The 20053-nt window shown below is 38.6% G+C and overlaps 1 protein-coding gene across 1 annotated transcript in view; it reads right to left on the bottom strand.

Moving 5' to 3' along the window:
- raver2 (ribonucleoprotein, PTB-binding 2) overlaps positions 1 to 20053 on the bottom strand; it is a 69744-nt gene that overhangs the window by 49051 nt on the left and 640 nt on the right. Inside the window, exons 2-3 of the mRNA XM_017420380.3 lie at positions 19908 to 20053; positions 4323 to 4389 (exon numbers count right to left, since the gene is read on the bottom strand). The exon at positions 19908 to 20053 is cut by the window's right edge and continues 2 nt beyond it. Of these exons, the coding sequence (XP_017275869.1) occupies positions 4323 to 4389; positions 19908 to 20053 (213 nt within the window). The remainder of the gene's footprint in view (positions 1 to 4322; positions 4390 to 19907) is intronic.

The following is a 20053-nucleotide window of genomic DNA, read 5'->3' as shown; positions in this document are numbered from 1 at the left end:
TTAAAGGAATAAAACTAATACTTTATGGACTCTTTGACTCAAGTTTTTTTGTAAAGAGGGTATTTAATAAAGCTTTGCAAAAACTAGAAACAGGTTCCTGGTTAAGTCGATAACTGGTTATTTTTTTATATCTAGAATTTTAAGACAACACGAGCAGATGGAAATAAAAGTTTTCTTTGTTTTCTAAATCCCTTATGTGCATGCAGATGTTTCATCAGGAGAAGAAGCAACAGAGAGCCTTAAACAGAAATACAACCACTAACAGAGTTGGCGTGCTTTTCGGGACTGATGAAACCAACAAAGAAACCTTCAGTTTTTAACTAGTTTTCTTTCAATTTGTGTTTTTTCAGTTTCATAATATTTATGATGTCGAGCAGCTGTCTTTAGCTGAATATGAGCAGAGTTCTTCGACAGTAAACACAGGTGGCATGTTTTCCTTTTCATAAACAATAGAAATATACTTCATTCTGTGTCCACAGCAACGCTGCAGGGTCTAAACACGAACTGTAACCTGCTGACAAAAATAAATTCACCTACAACAAGTAAATGGTACCTTTTTTATGCTGGAAGGCTGAAGAGACAGAAGAGGAAAGAAAAGGACAGAGTGAGTCAGACTATAAACACTTGGTTGGGATGATGTTTTACAGCTGCCATGAAATCTGATCCAATGGTTGGTAAGTCCGTTACAAACACACATACACACCACAAATGCTTCTCTCCCTGTTAAACATGCAGAAACATTTATTATGCATCACACTGACTGTATGCACATGCACTAAGTGCAAAGCTACAGGCAGTAAAGTTGGACGGAGGTGCAGACTTCTGGTGATAAGCTGGTAGGGGTTACTCAATCGAGAAAAAGAAATAAACCCGTCAACAAGTACACACACACACATTTTTGCACAAAGTGAAAAGCTGCAGCGTGAAATTCATGTTCCACACCTTTACATGAGGCAGGCGGGGATCTCCCAACACACACACCTCTCTCTGCTCAGGTTAGATTACACCAAACACAAGCCCACTTGTTTTTTTCAACAGGCGCAAGTTCAAACACACATTAAGCACATTGATCCGTTTCTGTAGACGCTTCAATCCGGGCAGTAAACAAAAACCAACACTGAAAACTCTGTTCATCTCGGAGTCAAAATAATAAAAGGAGTAAAGTATTTTTTGCAGCCTTAAGCTTACAATGCTTCACATTCAAAGTGGTAAAGCTCACTTTTAGCCTGATGAGTTCCTTCCATCCATCTGAAGAAGAACAAGATGGTGGAGTTTATGCTTTATGTGAACTCCTGCAGGCAATGTTTGAATCTAAATAAAAACCTGCATAGATTTCTAACTAACAGCTGGGTTAGAAGATAAATAATGATCTTCTTTCTTTCCAAGTTTTACACTTCGGTTTAATGAAACCAAAACTTTGATTTCTGCAAATTTAGGTTACATTTTAACAGAAAAGGCTGGTCAGCTCAGACAGTAATACTCCATCTCCTTTCATTAATCAATTCATGTCAAGATATTGGTATTTAATTATAACAACAAACTACTCCATCCAACAAAACTCCTTTCAAGCTTATCCAGGGCCAAATGTAGAGCCAAAACAAAAACAACTTTGTACAATCTGAGCTTAATACAGTTGTGAATTTAACACACACACAGTTAAGGACATCTTTAAACTCTATTTTGAACACTTCATGTCAGCACTGTCTTGTAATGAACTTTAGGGCCATAATATTACTCTAGTAATACACAACGATTTGTAAAGATCTAGTTTAAGGCTTTTCTAGATGGTTTTCTCACTCCAAGCAGTTTTAACCTGCTGAGCCTAACAAACTCGTTTTAAAGATTTAATCCTAAGAGACTGAAAAGTGTAAGAAACAAACTTTGGTTCTCTTTCTCCTAATGTGTGTAAATACGGCTTTAAAAATGCTGCCATCTTTGTACTTGTATGAGTGTGTTGTTGCCCCACAAGAACCAGCTTAAAGCTGAAATATGAAGCCATCAATGCTTTTGCCTTGGAGCAAAAAGAAACCCTCCCACCTGCCTCACTTTGGCGGCAACGGTGTATCTTAACAGAGTTCTTAATAACATTTATGACAACATTACCTGGGAAAATCATTTTAACAAAGAAAGTTTCTTTCACCCGAGGCCCTCGACAGAACTCCTTAAAGGTGCGTCGCAGCGTCTCCTGAAACATCCTCCATCTTAATTCAGAGCCAATATCCTGACACCGAGAAGTCAACACATTATGTTGTCAAATTACTGAAGAAAGCCCTTGAAATTAAAGCAAGTGCTTCTTCAGTGAAAAAGAAAGCAATGAAGAAAACAAAGAACGAGGGAGGATGAATGTGTTGATTCATGGGAGAACCGACAGATAGTGACAGGTGGCAGAAGGAATGACAGCAAGAGGGAGAAAACAATAGGAAAACTGGGGAAATGCTTCTGCTGGCAGCGATGTTCGTTTTTTTTTTAAAACAAATTCATCTTCATCCTAAACGGCTTGTAATGTCCGACTCGCCCTCTTCCACTCACATCATTCCAGCAGAGCCCAATCCCGGAGCAGCGCTCTAATCGACAGCAACAAGGCTGACAGTGCAAAGAGCGCCCTCGTTTCATCAGGCTCCCATTTGCTCTAAAACACCATTAACCTTTTAAACAAGCTGGGGCTGTGATACCTCAGCTGTTTACAGCGCGCCGCCATGTTCTAAAAGTGTTCTGTTTCAGGTGCTTGGCTGGCTCCGTGCACTAAATATAGACAAGTGAGATTTCCGTGGAAAGGGACAGACTCCAGGGACAGGGGGTCCTGTCTGTCTCTCTGTCTGTGTCATCTTGTGTTTCCACATCAATAAGGAGCAAATGTCAGAACGTGAAGAGGATGGAGGAAAGACTCAAAAACAGGTGCAACTGTTTCACAGCTAATTTCAGAACTAAATTTAAGACCTGATGCCAGACATTTAAACTAAAACAATCTTATGTTGAGAAATGATTGAAACACTGAAAATATTGTTTAACAAGACCGGGTTTTTTGTTTGGGATGACTCTAAGCTACTGCCACACAGTATCTGTAAGTAGACCGAGCCCATCTTTGATTTGAATTGGCTTCAAATGTTAATCAGTTGTAGATGTACATTCAGTTACTACTTTCTGAGAGTTTCATTAAAATCTGTCCACTGGTTCATGAGATATTTTGCTAACAGAGACACATAAACATGGACCCAGATGGTCTAAAACATTATTGCCTGCCTTTCGGGGACTTAATTAAAATGCATCCTAAATAAAGCTAAGTTTAATTAAATTTGTTGCAATCAAGGACGTTATTCCTGCAAACTATCACAGAAAATGTGATTAAACAGACTATTTCTCTTTGAAGAGACAAAACCATAAGATTTGAAACCAATTACTCGTTAATACAGATAATTAAATAGAATTCCATATGAAAAAAATATAGTGGCTTTAGTTTGATTTATTTAAATGTGTTATTTTTTTAACTTTGTGTACACAAAAACCTACACAAAGTCAAGTCCTCACAATCAAAATTATGGTAAGGGTTAATGCAGCCAAATTTAAGGGAGAAATAAAAACTAAGCTGTTAACTCCAGCACAGGTAAGACTTGTACTGTAAGTTATAAGAATGATCTACCTCAGTTAAATGACATTAAGAAACTCAGATTAAACCTGAAATTACATTCTAGGACCAAAAATGTGCCTCTTGATATGCATCACAGCCCCTTTAAAGCACAATTCTGTCTTATAATCTGATGACAGACACACATGATGAGGGATTTCTGACCTCGGTGCTTCTTGTATCAGCCTGTGTGTGTCTAAGCAGGTCCGACTTGGTGACACAGTATCGATATTAACAGAGTTTAAGTCTGAACTGCGCTCAGTAAATATGAGCTCACAGTCGAGCGCTGACTCAACTTCTCTGAAAAAACAAATGAGTTTTATCTGTTTTTTTGTTTTTTATGAAAAATCTGTGTGTTATTAAATCAATGAAACATATTTTTTAGATTATCAGCTGCAGAACCTGAGAATGTTTTTATATGAAGCCTGTAGCTATGCTTGACAATCATCAGATTCAACTTTTCACTGCAAAACTGTTAAAAAGCAAAATGTCCTGCTTTCAGAAAGTGTCGTGCCACTCTTGATGTATTTTCTAATCCTGTACAATCCTGTGACTCTCAGTCTGAGTCTGAATAAAGCCATAAAAAAGATGAATGTTAATTGATTTAATGTCTGAAAGAATAAAAAAGTCATGTCTTTTGAACAGATTGATGTTATGTCTCCTGTTTGAGTGATCATGTTTGGCTGGGTGGGAGTGTTACCTGTGCCTTTGTTGCGGTCCACAAAGCAGTACTTCAGCTCATATTCTTTCAGAATTTCATGGACTTCCTAAACAAAAAAAAAGCAAAGAAAACACTTAAGTCAAAAGACCTTTAAGAGACCAAAGTGAACCAATAATTAAACAGCTGCTCGTCTTTTAATACAGAATGTAAAATGCATTTCAATCAAAAGGATAACTCTCTTTGAGTCATCTAGTAACAATTTATGACACAGTTGTTTTCTTTATTAAATTAGTCATTTGGTGTCCAAGTATCAAGAATGAGGATAAATTTAGTTTGAGTTTTTTTGTACATTTTGTCAACAGCAAACTCAGGGAGTGACAGACAAACGGCAAAAATACCACCTCGTGTTTTAACACCACCCAAAGAAACAAACATGCTCAGTGCAAACAGTAAGACAGTCAACTGTCCATAATAATGCAAATATTACTTCTAATAGGAAGTACTTTGGAAACAAACCGTGCCATACTTAAAGCACGCTGACATGCTAAACCATTTAAAAACTTTTCAAGAGACCAAAAACAAGCAAGCACTTAATATGGTTTATTAACATCTCTCAAATATTAAGTCTAATTTAACCACTGTTGTGCCAATTTTATTGTTTTTATTGCTAAAATGAGCTTTTAGCTACAATTTTCCTAATTTGACCTTTTAGCTAGTTTTGCTAATTTGAGCTTTCAGCTACAATTTTATTAGTTTTATCGTTTTGCTAATTTTACCTTTAGCTACAGTTTTGCTAATTTGAGCTTCTCTTACTAATTTTAGCCTTGTTTTGCTTGCTTCAACGATTTCATAATAAAAGAAATGTAAAAATCAGCATTCAGTCATACATTACTCACTATTTTCACAGAAAATGCAATTTCTCTAGTTATATTTGCTGTCCCAGTAATGTGAAATGCTTTGCATCAATTACTCTTTTTTTAACAGTACGTCACACATGAACTCACTTAGACACAATAATTGTGTCAACAGCAAAGTTCTGTCAAAAAAAAAAAGATTGAAATTGATAAGTGAATTAATGAAGCTCATTAATCTAGCTAATTATGATGAAACATTTGTCGCCACTTGAGCAAAAATCCTTCATAATGAACTTCAGTGAATGGAAGACACACCAAACTGCAGTAATTTCATTTTAACAAGTGGCTGTTAACAAGTTTTAAAGATGAAAAGCTTCCCGTTGTCAGGCTTATGAGCCCAAAACAGCTCTCCAAACCACATGAGAGGAACACACTGATGCATCAAAGTCGTGAATCAGATTCTTCTCTCCAGCTGAAATGCATTCTTCGTCTCTTTAGTGACAAAATATGATGAGGTGAGAGGAAAAAGACAATGCAAGAAAGATGCAATAGCACAGCAAGAAACCCTGCCACTCTTCGGGGTTAATATTGTCACTGTTGGCCTCGGTGCCGCCCTAATTGGTTTCACTGTTAGCTGCAAAGAGTCATCCGTCCACACGAGTAAACTGCAGCACAGAGTGTTTATAGCCAAGCAACAAGTGTCTTTATATGCTTCTGAGAAGTGAGCAGCCCACTGCTAAACCTTTTCAAGAGCGCCACAGTGTTTTACATACAAGGGGCTAAAATACAAAAGTTCAGCTGTATATACAGGAAGCTACAGGGAGATTTTAAGTAACAATGCCTGCTTCTATACTGAACTCACTGAAGAATGGCCATGACAAATAGGCAAATGCTTCATATAATAGGCGGATAAAGTTATTATTATTATTATTATTATTATTATATGCGACCGCACAGCTCACTGGTCACAAACACTCAGAATTCAGTGAGCTACAGAGAACTGATCTTAAGAAACACAAAAAAGGCTTCAACTCAGTAAACTGTGCAGATACCGAGCTAATATTTGGTGTATTTTTAAAAGAGTCATCCCCAACATGCAAGGCAGTGAGTGATATGCATTCCTTCAAGGAATCCTAGTTTGTTTTTCAGAGACGTCAGTTTGCAGAATCAGAGAGAAGTTCAAGCTGTCAAGAGTCAATTTCCACCATCTAAACTAGCTAAAAATCAAAAAAACAAAACTTTGAAAGCAATTCAAGCAAACGCTCTACTGGGTATTTTTACACCTCCCCACTTCTGCATGAAAGTTGTTTACATTAACCAAACAACAGAAAACAGAAAAGGTAAAACAGACCAGGACAACATCCAGGATTCAACCCAGTTTTACATAATATACTCTCCCTTTTACTTAACATAATGCAACAAAGCAAGTTTGTTTCAATTTATACAAATAATCATGAGTTTGTGTATATATAATAGCTAGCTTAATGCATAAAGTTCATGAAAGAGCCTGAATCTGAACAACTACAACACAGTGGAAACAAAATAAATGAGCTTTTGGAGGAAGCTGCTGCTCTGTCTGCTGCTAATGTTACTCATTTCCAGTGCTTTTATTCACCATCATGTAATAAAGGCCACAGTTTTCTGCCTCTTTTCACAGACAAAAACAAAGACGTGAACTTTGTGTTATGGTAATATTTCAATTCATGGTCATACAATCCTCGTGTGTGAATGAAAACAGGTTTGGCACACCTGAAAGGTCACCAGATACTCCACAGAAAACATCCCCGCTGCAATTTATCAGATCATTTCATCCAAATAAATAAATTAAATAAAAAAAAGATATCTGGAGCAGTCATAAAACAACTGGGGTGATTAGGGCTCTCAGTATGTACAGTGTTCCCTCTAACCAGCAGCCAGCCCACTCATGTACATGTTTCAGATCACTGAAGGCCACCTAAAGCAGCCCACACAGGGGTCAGCTCACTCAGCCATACAGCCGGCTCAGAGGAGAGGGAAACATGTTTGGCTTTGGATTTTATCACCCATTTTATGACCCATCTAACGCGCACAGATAGGAGAGGATTTGGGGAAAAGGCATCTTTACTCTGAAGACAGAATTAAGAAAAATACCTAAAAACACAATAATTCATCTACATCACAGCTGCAACATTAGATGGATTTCAACAATTATTTAAGGTGTTTAGCAAATGTCCACTGCTTCTGTAAATTATTCTTTACTTTAAAAGAGCATGACTAATCCCTTACATGACTAATGAGGAGACAAAAAGCCAAAAATAAAATAAAACCATATCTCAGACAAAGTGAAAAGGTCAATGTTGGAAGCATTTTTTTTTCCTATATAAAGACAGAGACCCTGCAGAGCACTCAGAGACATCAAGATGAAGTTAAATTACACCACTCAATCCTCTTCTCTGCATGTCCCTCTGCTTTTCATTCATCGGAGCTAAAAGTTTGGATTTCACAGCACATGAAGGCATTTTAAATTATTTTTAGAAGCACAAACAACTTTACCTCTCTTAGGAACATGACAGTTTAAGTTTGTTTTGTCTTTTACATTTTATTTTTGCCACCATAATTTAGCACATTGTTTCATTCACATCCCTCTACTACAGCATTTTGATAACTCTCTCACAAAAAAGCAAAAATGTATTTATGTTTTTCTTTTTAATCCTCTGAGTGGCATTAAACATGCGATCATTCCAACCACTGAACAGGTGAACATAAAGCCAACCATAACTGCATGTCATTCTGAGAAAAAAACAATCACTCTGCAGGCCTGAACGTTTTTAAAAAGCTGACATTTCAAGCAAGTCCAGTCAGTTTTACAGTTCCAGCTTGAAGCCCACGGCCTATTTCACCATGTGCATGTGTGGGCGCACGCTTTGGTGGAGTATTAAAGCAAACTGCCCTGAGAGGATGTGTCCTGAAAAAGAACAGTATAGAACCTTGGTCTTGCACCTGGCAGCTTAGTTTCAAGCAATGTGAAATCAGTAGAACCACTCAAAACAGCTGATAATGACCTTCACACCTGTCTGCTCCACACTCACTAAACATGGCTGCTTCCTCCAGCTATAATACTCTCATCAATAGTTGCAGAACAAGACAGACTCACCATCTACCCTCCCCGCCTTATCTACATTCTAACTGCTGCAGACAAACTCACATATTTGTTAAAGTTGATTACTGAGTTCAGAATTACATGATGTGACAGTTTAAACCATGGTTTTACAAAGACCCAATGTTACAGGTTTCTATAGGGTGTGTGTGGGCTGCAATCCTAAAAAATACTGTTCAGCCTGGTATATGAGCACAGCTGACTGACCAACACACATCGATCAGGGAGAAATGTTTGAAACAACAGAACAGAAAAATATTTAGGTCAAGCCTGACTTCACTGCATGTGAAGCTTAATGAAGTCCAGGCGAGAACGTTCAAGTTCAAGCAAAAAGAAAAAAATGTTTGTGGAACAACCTTTTTCTGGTTTTGTTGTACAAAAACATTTTAAAAAATGACTTTTTTGCAGTTCTTATGGAGAACCAATTCCTGCTACGGTATCTGTTTTCATTCACAACTGTACTTCAGAGCATCAAATATTTTTAATGGAGAAATTGGCCTCTCTTTTTGACAAAACTTTTGTATTCTATAACAAAGTCTGATATAATATATATTCCTAAGTGCTATAACAATACATTTCCACCGTTTTATTTATTTAGTTTCAGCACATACAACACAAATCTCATTTTAGACCAAAAGATTTAAAGTAAAATAATGTGGAACTAAAACTTGAAACTGAGCTACTCTATGCTAAGGCTGAAGTATTTAACTTTCAGCTGAGAGATGTTACCAACATTACAAACTTCCTGGTCCTGAGCAGCACAGAACAAAGACAGTTCATGCATTCATGAGTTGATAAGGTACTAACTACTGATAGCTATTAGACAGAACATGACTTCAAAAATGACCAGTCTATCCCTCCAACCTAAAACCTTCATTTCTGTTATGGTGCCATAAGATTAAGCTGATATGAGACGTCTGAGCACCTCTCCTCTCTGCTGACATTATGGCTGTAATAAACCTTGGAGGATTTTCTCTCAGCCATAGAAGGAATCCCTGCCTGGCTGCATGCTCGTGTGTTTCTGTCCTCGTCCCGTCCTTTTCAGCTCCCAGACGGTCAAGGCAGACGTTCCCTCCTCCTCCTCCTCCTCACCAGAGTCTGATTCTGCTCAAGGTCTCCCAGTTTAAAGGGGGGAGTCCTCTTCACAGTCACCCACCACCCTTTTAAGGTCAAAACAAGGACATGGATGGAAATGAACATTTGATGCAATCGGTTTTCTTTAATGGACACATCTTTAAAAGACAACTGATCCAATGTGCTAAAACTGAAACTAATGAATTTGACTGAACTGTGTTTAGGCTAAAATGGATGAATGTTTTTATTGGTCATAACCAAAAATAATGTAATTCTCTAAATATAATAATCAAGTGTCACAAAAGCAAATTTTACGTGGTAATTGGGACGTGCCATTCTAAGACTTATTCCTGGGTTTGTTGGCATTTTCTTCCTGTCATAATTTCCTACAGTTTTTGTGCAAAGTGCCTTCCAGTATATGAATATCTTTTGGCTTCTTCATTTTTTTACTTACGTCAGATCAGACTTTTGTAATTTCCTGTTCTGCACCGTTGTCCCTCTAGAGATGATCACATTCAGTAAAGAGTGTAAAAGGTAATGGAGGATTTCAAGGTGAGACAAACAAGTCGGATTTTCCTCCCCGGAATAAGATGAAAGACGGGAGAGAAATAAAATGTTTACTGTGACACCTGTTCATTCATTATACAAACAGACACACACACACACATACATACATACAGACATTTTCCTTTTGTTTTGTCATAAATGAGATTGCTTACCAGCACAAACAGGGCCGCTGGAGAAAAGCAGCAGTGCTATAATTTCTGCTCTGTGAGTGTGCGTGAGGAAAAGATCTGGGGGATTAGAGGACAAACACGTTCTGCATGGCCTCCTTACTGAGAGGAACGGCGTCCTTGACCTACTGATGGACTGATATATGCAACGTAAAAGAAGAGAGCAAGTCCAAGTCTGCCAGCAAGTAAAGAAGTGTTCCCATATTTAGGTAACCCTGCAGCACGGTGCAAGGATTTATTTCACTTTACGTGAGCTGTCCCCATCTATTCATGAGCAGTTATCCTCTGTAAATTATGAACAATATAACCGATGCTTCTCACTTATGCTGGGCGGTTTACAGATTCACGTCTTTTAATTTCCTGTAAGGTGTTCATATACCTCCGTAATGAGACCAGGCTGGAGCATCTATAATGTTTCACCATCACACTTTTGTTGTTTAAAGCACCTAATTGCCCATTACCCATTCTAGCAGGGAAAACATGTTACAGCAAAGCATTAAACAATTTATGAAAAATTCTTTGTATTACTCATGTATATTTACAAACTCCACTGCAGTAGAGTGGCCAGACAGCAGATAATGCATGTTAACAGCTTAAAGGAGCTCAGGTAAATCAAAAGGCGCCAATTACAATAGTCCAGACATTTTTTACCCCTTTAAATTAACACATAAATAAAACTTTGCTTAGAGAAATCAGAAATAAAAGAAAGCTTGCCAGCATAGCTCATGAAGTTCTCAATCATAGCTTGTTTTTCCTTATTTGACATCACTTCTTATTTCTGCTCTGTAATGACAGCAGCATTCCTTACAGGAATATGCATCACACACTGACCTGCATGTCAAAGGTTTGAACAAAGATGTGCAACTTGTGCAACTTACTGCGTCACCTCAGCAGATTACCTGTGTATTCTTCTTGATATGGGGCATTGCCACAGGTCTCCAGGCTGATTTTCATCATGCAAAAACTGGCAGGCCTGGACAAGTTTAAGTTCCTACAACCTGCATCTGTAATGATTTAAAATAGAGCTATGTAACTTTTTAAAAATTCTATGTTAAAGTTAAGTTATGATAAGTATAAATGATTATACCTAAATGTCAAAAGATTAGAGTATTTTCTGTATTTTAACCCATTCTAATGTTACAGAAAATGTTCTTCATACTGAACGGTCAGTGTAAAATTTTGTTTTAATTGTGCACCATAATAAATCCTAAAAAACACTGTATTCCATATTTGGTAAGAACTAAGCTCTAAGTGTGTGTGTGTGTGTGTGGCAGGTGGCTCAAACCATGCACAGCACGGATCACTGGCCCATCAAATGGCTGCCAGGAGAGCTGGTGGAAAATGTGCGCACTCGCACGTTGCGAGCAGACAAGTATAAATACAAGTGTGCAGACATCTTTTTTTCTTTGAGCTGTTCTTTCCAACACATTTTCAGTCTTCACACTTTGTCCAGCACCATCTCTCTCCTTCATACAAACCGCTCGGATTTCTTGGTTTAACAAGTTTGTTTGGAGTCCGTTACCTCTCTGTCCTGTATGTAACGCTCAGTGTTCAAGCTTTTTAAATCCCCTAAACTCCTTTGTTCTTTACCTTGAATATACTCTCCTGCTCGTCTTCAATTTTGTTTTAATTGAATCATATTCTAAAAAAAATAAACAAACATAAGCTCTCAAAACCATAAAAATGTCAAGCTATTAAACTTGGCTCAATACAGAATCTGGTTAATAGTGGTACTCACTTCATTAGGAGGTTTGTTCTGATTCATGGCAGGAGCCAAATACGGTCACACAGTTCAGTGACTGGCAGGTGTAATGATTGGTGATAGAAAACAGGTGCAAACTAAAGCCCAACAGGAAGCAAAAACAACTGCAATATACAGATTAAAATACTACAAAATAAAACAGGAAGCGAGAAAACTACTAACTGAACCTAAAGACTGGAACACAGAAACAAGAAGAGTACAAAATATTAAACCAAAAACACAAACGTAACTACTCTGAAAAAATAAAAACAGGAAACGAGGTACAAAACATGAACACAGAAAAGATGAACATTTAACAAGACTAACTCAAAGCCACTGGCTACAACAAATGTACAGATATCCAGGAAAGTTGGAATCAGTTTGGGTAGTATCTCATCTGACTGCAACTGGTGGGGTCTCGTTGGAGACTTCTCCATTTCACTCAAAGAAACTGAGAAGCGCTTCTCCAAATGAACATGAAGCTGGCATGCAATCTATCACAGTTGTGTTCAAGGATTCACCTGTCTCAAAATATTTCATCAAATATAAAAAGGCAAGAAGTTAATAGGTGCAGCTGAAGGATCACAAGTAATAAGCAGTCATTATCTTGTCTAAAACGGGTTGATTTTTACACCTCAAAGACTATTTACAATCTCTACCAAGGAAACTATTAAAGAAAGTGAAATTCATGGGTTAGACAAAGTACTGAAAAGGTGATTTTTTTCGATGCTGTCAGAGCTGTGATTATTAAAACAAAAGCATCCCACAGAGTACCGCTCCTTCATCAAACTGCTTTCTACATTTTATGTTTCCGTGCTTCGAAAAGCTTGTTGATTTGATCTTAGAAGGGCAGGACTGGAGGGCTGAGGGTGGCAGGTGGCTTGCCTTGAGACGGGACGGATTCTGCTGTCAGCCGGAGTGACCCCACTTCCCCCACCCTCCTGTCCACACCCACCCATCACTGCTTGGCTTTGGCCCTGAAGCAACGGGACTCAGATTGAAGGTTATTTTTCCCACTGAGCCAAAAGTCACTTCCCCACTCAACATATCAGAGTCCTGGAGTCACTGGATGAAAAGAATTTACGGTTATACATTATTCCTGTTCAAACTGACCTGCAGTCTCTTATTTGTGTGGTTCTCCACAGAAAATAAATTAACATGTTTACAGTTTATCACTGCTAACCCTTAGACAATCTTAACTGGAAAATATCTATTTTTTCCTTTATATTTCACGTTACTTATTTTTAAAATAGCCATGATTTGTCCACAAGGTTTGAATCAATTCCAGTAAATTACGCAACTTAAAACACTTCAGACATTTTTAGCAGAAAAATTCTGCATTATAGCAGCAACAGCTGGAGTAAAGAAATGTGGAGAAAGAAACATCTTAAACAGAAGATAAATGATGTTTTAGTTATTTCCATTTGTGTCTCTGATAAAGACAGGCAGGGATTTTTTTTTATATTCAAAGTGTACGTAGTTAAAATGGGCAAATTTGAAGAATTGACGAAAATGTCATGGATGTCTTTATTTATTTAAACAAAGTTATTTCCTAACAGGGCTTTTTCACAGAGAAATGCTTGTTGGATTGTAAGAAAAGCAAACCAAAACCATTGGTTTCACCTCCAGAGAAGAATTTAGACAAAATATTTTCTAAAGAACATTTTTTAAACATGGAAAGGGATCTGATCACGGTTTAGACTTTGTTTGCATTTAGCAACATTTCGCTGACTGTGAGAAAAACCTCAATTAGACACCAGCATTTTTTTAAAGTGCACATCAACCAGTCTGTAAAAACATTAAATGCTACAAGGAAACTGCTTCTTCAAGAGCACAAACGCAGGGATAAACAACTTATAAAAATCAAAAATATTCTTATGCAAAAAAGGCACAAGCTGAAATGTTTTATCAAGGCACTCAGTTATTTTATAAAAATGCCTCTGAAAATCAGAAGTTTCTCAAAGTTTCAGTGGAAAACTGTGTAAAAATCCAACAACTTTAACATTTTAGACTACTTCATCGTTTTTGGCCTTTAATACAAAGAAATATACACCTGAAAGAATAACAATGGAATAAATAAATAGTTCAGCATTAAGGTCATTAAAGTTTACTTTGCTTCAATCAAAACATCAAGTCTCAGTAATATTATATTGCATTGTACTTATATTGTTGTTTCGTCTGGTGGGTTTGACAGTCCAAGGGTTCTTTTTTTTTTTGTAAAATCAAACTTTTCTTTTCCCATTTCACAAAAGCGTAAGCTGCTGACATTTTTGTCCCGGCAGAATGACAGATCCCATTGTTCCCAGTGAGCAAAGTTAAATTCCAGAAAGCAATTTATAAAAATAAACAAAAATCACAAAAGAGATTAGAGAGCTTCAAGCTGTTAATTCTGCTTGACAAGGGAAACCTAAATCAATCAGGGTGAATATGTCACACTCTGTCCTCACGTTCTTTCTGATTCTGATTCTTTCTGAGGAACCTGATGAGGCTTGTCTTTGTGATTTGCCCACCAACATGTTTGCACCTACAAAGCTGCCACTGACCTGACTGTAAGATGTTGACTCAAATGAACCAAGATAAGAGTGTTTGATCTGACACAACATGCACATCTGACATTTATGTCCAGTGTCAATTACACTGTGTGTCATATGATCACAGGGTCCAGATCAGTGTGAAGCTGCCCTTCACAGGAAGGTCAAACACACAAGTGAGTTCTCTGCAGCTCATGGCACCATTTCACTTCGAAGAATACACAGATACCATTTTTTTTTTCCAAACTGAGTATAAGTACTTACATTTGAGTACCTGCCGAAACTAAATACCAGTACGAGTACTAATAAATATCATTATATTTCTTACAATTACTTTGAAAATGTGTTTGAAAATCAGAGGAGCTTACTTTCTGCATTAACGCCTCAAACAGAGCCATATCAGTGACAGTCTTCTCCAAAAGCTTCCACTGGTGAGACGTGAGACTGTCGGGAAGCTCGAGCTCAGATCCGTATACTCCCAGGGTCCCCATCTGCTCAGTGAAAGACTGCAGCATGTAGAATGTGTTATTCCAGCAGACCTGCACACCCTGCGAGTCTTTTAATTGGCTGATTGAACAGCCCCTGAATATCTTAGAGGCAGATGTAAGCTAAGGCAGAATGTTTAAAACGTGAAACTATTTCTCGTCTGACTGCCGCAGCTTCAATCGCAGCCCTCAGTGCCAAAAGGTCCTCATTAACCGCCAGCTGAAAGGTGTAAGCAACACACAGCATGCTGCCGTTTCCCGCCGCTATTAGACAACTCTTTGAACTCAGAATTAGGCAGGGGATTTGTTGGGGCCATTTTAGCGAATTGCTTTTGTTGAAAGTTCTAGATTTCGTCCCTCCTTTTGACAGCTTTGCAGTTCGCTTTGCTTTGGTCACCATTGTTCACTTTGAAATACCTCCACACGGCTGAAATTGCTCTTGCTCTACCACCTGACTGCTCAACTGAGAGGCAAACGTGATCTAAAACTGCTATGAGTAGGAGTACGTGCACACGGCATCCCCCAACACTGATAGGTGCGTCCCTAATTCATACTGATGCAGTTCTGTTCTCCAAATGTGTAAAGTAAAGGTCAAGAGGGGAGAATCTGAGTAAACAGGAACCGGCAGAAGCCAGAGCAAAAACTCATTTACCTTCTTTATGACACACTTTCACACGGTGATGATTTCAGTTGCAAACAGCAGACAAGTCCAAACTGTTTAATCGAAGCGGAGAGAAAAAGAAAACTACAGAAAAGACTGGACTAAAAATGATTTCCTTTTGAAAGTTGAAATGTTGTGCTGTAGCGGTTCATTCAAGAAGGCCACCTTGCCTTGTTCCCACACACACCCACACACTCATTATTTTCTTCTAGCCTTTTATCCAATTAGTCTTCTCTCCATTTCTCAAGCACTTATCCAGTCAATGCTTCTCTTTCGAGGTTACTTCCAAACCTTTCATCCCATCAGCACAACTCCCACCTCTGCCATTTAGCCGACAAGTTTTGAATCTCGGCGAAATCATATATGAAACGTGTCTGACTGCTGTGTTATCAGATTTGAACATGTTTAAAGAGAGTTTGAATCAAATCAGGAATAAATAATTACTAAGAATGCCCTCCTTTGGCTTCTCTACCTCAACAGCTGAGGTTACACTTTATCTTCAGACAAAGTTCATTGTGACGCTAAGAAAAAGCCACCTTTATAGTCCTGTTGGACAAACAGAGTAAATGGTGTAGTTTGAATTAAGCGTGAAAGAAACAAAACTTTAAATGAACTAAAAGGCAGAGGAAATAACTAAAAGGACAGTAATGTGAGTGAATGCAGCCTCGTAGGTGAAAAAGGTGACGAAGATTGCCCACGATCAAGGGCTGAAGATTAGATGAACATCTGGTCCTGACACTGACACACACACACACACACACACCTCAGCATGTAAAATAACAGGAGGAGGAAGTTTCCAAGAGAACGAGTCAGGCGCATGCTGTTTGTCATATTTGCATGTACTTGTGTTTACCTGTATGTATGCAAACACCTGCACACATTCACACACTCCTGGTGTTTAAAGGGAACATAGAAGCATGTGCACATATGCACATTATTTTACAGGCTTTAAATCCATGCAAAAAGCTAATTTACGAACTTTGATCAAAGGCTTTTGGAAGCAAACCAAAATCCAATGTAGACTCACTGATCACTTATTTTTCTGCATCCATCCATTCAGCCATTTTCTTTTCCCTTTTTACCATTTACAGGGAGCTGGTGCCTACCTCCAGTGGTCATTGGGTGAGGAGCGGGGTACACTCTCAACTGGAGCTGGAATCTGGCACCCAGAGTTTTATTTTAACTCCAACAGCATCTTTTCTTTACATTTTATCTCACTTTGCTCCAGTATTCCTGCAGGGAGCAATGTGTGGCACACTGAGGTTTTTTCAAATTAAACTATCCAACAACACTAATAACTGCTGCAAATATCCCTGATAAATGAAAGTTGCTTTCTGGTTTATGTGATCACCTCAGGTTGACGTCTTTCTCCAGCAAAGATCACGAGGGAAAAGAAAGATCACTTTGTAACCCCACTGTGTAAAGCCTGAGTGAACTATGCTTATGACATTAATAATTAAAGCTTTAATAATTAAACTGGGAAACCTTTGCTTCCAGTATTAAATTAAATAGCTGATCAAAATATAACTGATTCTGAAAGAATGAAAGTCCTTAGAGAGACCATCAGCTCCTTGGAGTCAAGACACCTTTTTAGTTGCAAAGCCTTTTTTGTGCATGACACCATATTTCCACATTTCTCCAACAAAACCTTCAAATTAAGGCTCAGTCTTTGTCACCCGCCACCGAAGGTGAAATGACAATGTTTTTGCTCATGTTTGTGCCTTTGTGTGTCTGTACTGGTAGCACAAAAAAACAACAACTCATGAATCACTAAACAGATTTTAATGAAACCTTTAGGAGGTAATCATCAGCTCTACATCTACAACAGATTCACTTTTGCCCTCACCCAAAGCAAGATCACTGACACAGCCAGCAGACCTTAAGACACAAAACAATGAGCTACTCTGCCAGTTTTACAGATGAGCTAAAATTTGTTGTGGAAGTAGCTGAGAGTCATTCAGAAAACATAACTAACAGGTTTTGTAAGATATCACACGAGGTTTGATCAAAATGGCTTAATTTTGCAAGATTATCTTAGTCTAAAATGCTGGCATAAAAGGTGGTGGGTGATCTGCATTCCTTCAAGGAATCCTGGGGCTTCATTGCAAGCATGCATGCATTTATGATTCGACAGATTATATCTGTAACTTTACTGCAGAATCTCTTGTGGTGTAATTCATAAAAATTGACTCTTGGGCATTTAATCACATCCTTGTTGCCAAATCAGCCTTACAGTCCCGACTATCAGAAATACTTGAACTCTCACATGTCCAAGTTGTTGGAGTCATCAGAGTGCACAGAATGAAGAAAGGAACTGTGACTCTCAACAAAAAAATATCTTCTGTAAATCCTCAATTGTTCAACGCGTCGTCTGTCATACCCTCATCAGTCACTCAACACATTCCCTCATCCTGCTTTTCCCCAAATGTTCTTCCCTTTCTGCTTCTTTCCATCCTCCCTGTACTCTTCCTCCTCCTTTCCCATCCCCCCACCTCTCCCTGAGATGAAGACTGTCAACAGACCATATATCTGACACAGTGCACCATGCACTCACACTTATCCAGACTGCAGCACGGTGTTCACTAATGGGGCAGCGGGTATGAGAGGAATGAAGGATAGAGTCGGCTGGCTGTTCAAGAGTCCGTCAGACGGGTCTCATAAGACAAGACAGCAGCTTTCCTTTACCACAAGTCTAAAAACTTATGGAAGGAAATGAAATGTGATGAGCAAGACGTCTGAACACAACATGCTGATGGTGTATTCAATATCTGAGATTGAGAAGTGGCATGAAAAGTTTTTCTTTAAATTATTTCTATCTGACTACATTCAAGATCACTGGAAAACATCACATCTGTTGTCAGAGCTCTTATCAGTGGAACAATTTCTCAAACATCACACAGAGACCTGTCAAAAAGTCAGACTCCTTTAAATTGATTCAATTTTATGCTGCACGTTCAAACTCAGCCTGAGACACAAAGTGGAAAACAGAAAATCCACTTCTGTTGCTTCATCTGATCCAAGTGACTTTTTCCCTCTCCTCTTCCCCTCTGCTTGTCATTTCTCACACACAACATGCCGTCACGCTCGTTCGCACTCCCTCTCTCCTCACGCACGCACAAACACTTCGACAGAGCGCTGGCTCTTCTTGGCAGCAAACCTCTTTAGGAATGTTTGGTGCTGCAAGCCCGGAGGACGACACCATGAGCGCCGCCTCCTAAAGGCATGCATGCCGACACAAGTGATGGAAAACGCTTAGCGGGAGAAATAAGAAAGGTCATGAAGTTATAAACAGTGAAGTCACTCTATGGTCTTTGACAGGAGACATGCAAACATTTAAGTCCCTGCGTTCCTTGAAAGAGTGCATATCGCCCGCCACCTTTTATGCCGGAGTTTTAGACTATGATCATCTTCTGCTGAGAAACGACAGAGTTGTTTTGGTCCAACTCAACACCATTTGATGTCCGGCTCAGAAAATGTGTTTGGGATGACTCTCAGCTGCAGCTACACCAAATTCTAGCTCAATATCTGTAAAACTAAGCCCTTTTTGTGTTTTCTAAGTTTATCTTCATCTTGAACCAGACAGACAACTAAAGTTCATTAACTGTAGACTCTCATCCAATTTTATTGAACTCCATCCAGTGGTTCATGAGATATTTTGCTAACGTTCGAGACAAACGGACAAACAGATTCAAGCAAAAACCTTTGGCGGCGGGCGATAATGATTTGTTTTGGCCTCCATTAAAAAGCAACATGAAGATATATGGATTCCACCTGTCATGTCTGCAGGAGCTCCAGCTCAGTTTTAAATTGTTCACGTTCTTTCTGTGGCTGATAGCTGTGGGGGGATTTAAACTAAATGGTAAAGAGCTGAGCTGATTACAGCACTGATCGCGTTTAAGCATACTGTGCATTAAAATGTATGCATAAATATTACAAAGAGTAAAAAAAAAATTAAAAAAAGAGGGAAAATTCACATTCATATCGTCAGTGCAGGTGCACGATGTGGACTGCATTTGTCACTGTTGATAGAAATTATTTGTGGGCCCAAACCTCCTGTTTTTACATTGCTGGTCATTAAAAAAAAATACTCCTAAAAATGTTTATTTAATGTCAAAACATCTAAAGTCCAGGTCAAAATCTGAACTGGAGCAAGAAGCGCTTTTTAATCACATAAATTAACAGGGTTATTTGAGGATAATATGTCAATAAAACTTAGTAAACTAATTGAAGCTGATTAAAAAGTTTGTCCCTTCAGTGGAGACAGTCCAGCCTGAGGTTAATTGGTCATTAACGTCCCGGAAGTTCTCACAAATTAAATGTTATCAAATGCGCGACAAATTCAAACAATGTGTTTTTAAACAACAAACAAACTTGTCCGTTATGACTTTTGCAGGAGTTTGCGGTGTACCTGGTTGGTGGTGTCCGGCGGCAGGTTCTTGATGAGGATTTTCCTCCTGTTGCTCAGCTCCCGGCGCGTTTTGGCCAGCCTGCGCTCCACCTCCTCCGGCTCCAGGTCCGGCAGCTCCCGGAGGCTTCCCCCCGGCTCTGCGGGCG

This window comes from Kryptolebias marmoratus, linkage group LG24 (assembly GCF_001649575.2).
Source record: "Kryptolebias marmoratus isolate JLee-2015 linkage group LG24, ASM164957v2, whole genome shotgun sequence".
Lineage (NCBI taxonomy): Eukaryota > Metazoa > Chordata > Actinopteri > Cyprinodontiformes > Rivulidae > Kryptolebias > Kryptolebias marmoratus.
Note: the sequence above shows the minus strand (reverse complement) of the source record. Positions and strands in the feature narration are given on the sequence as shown.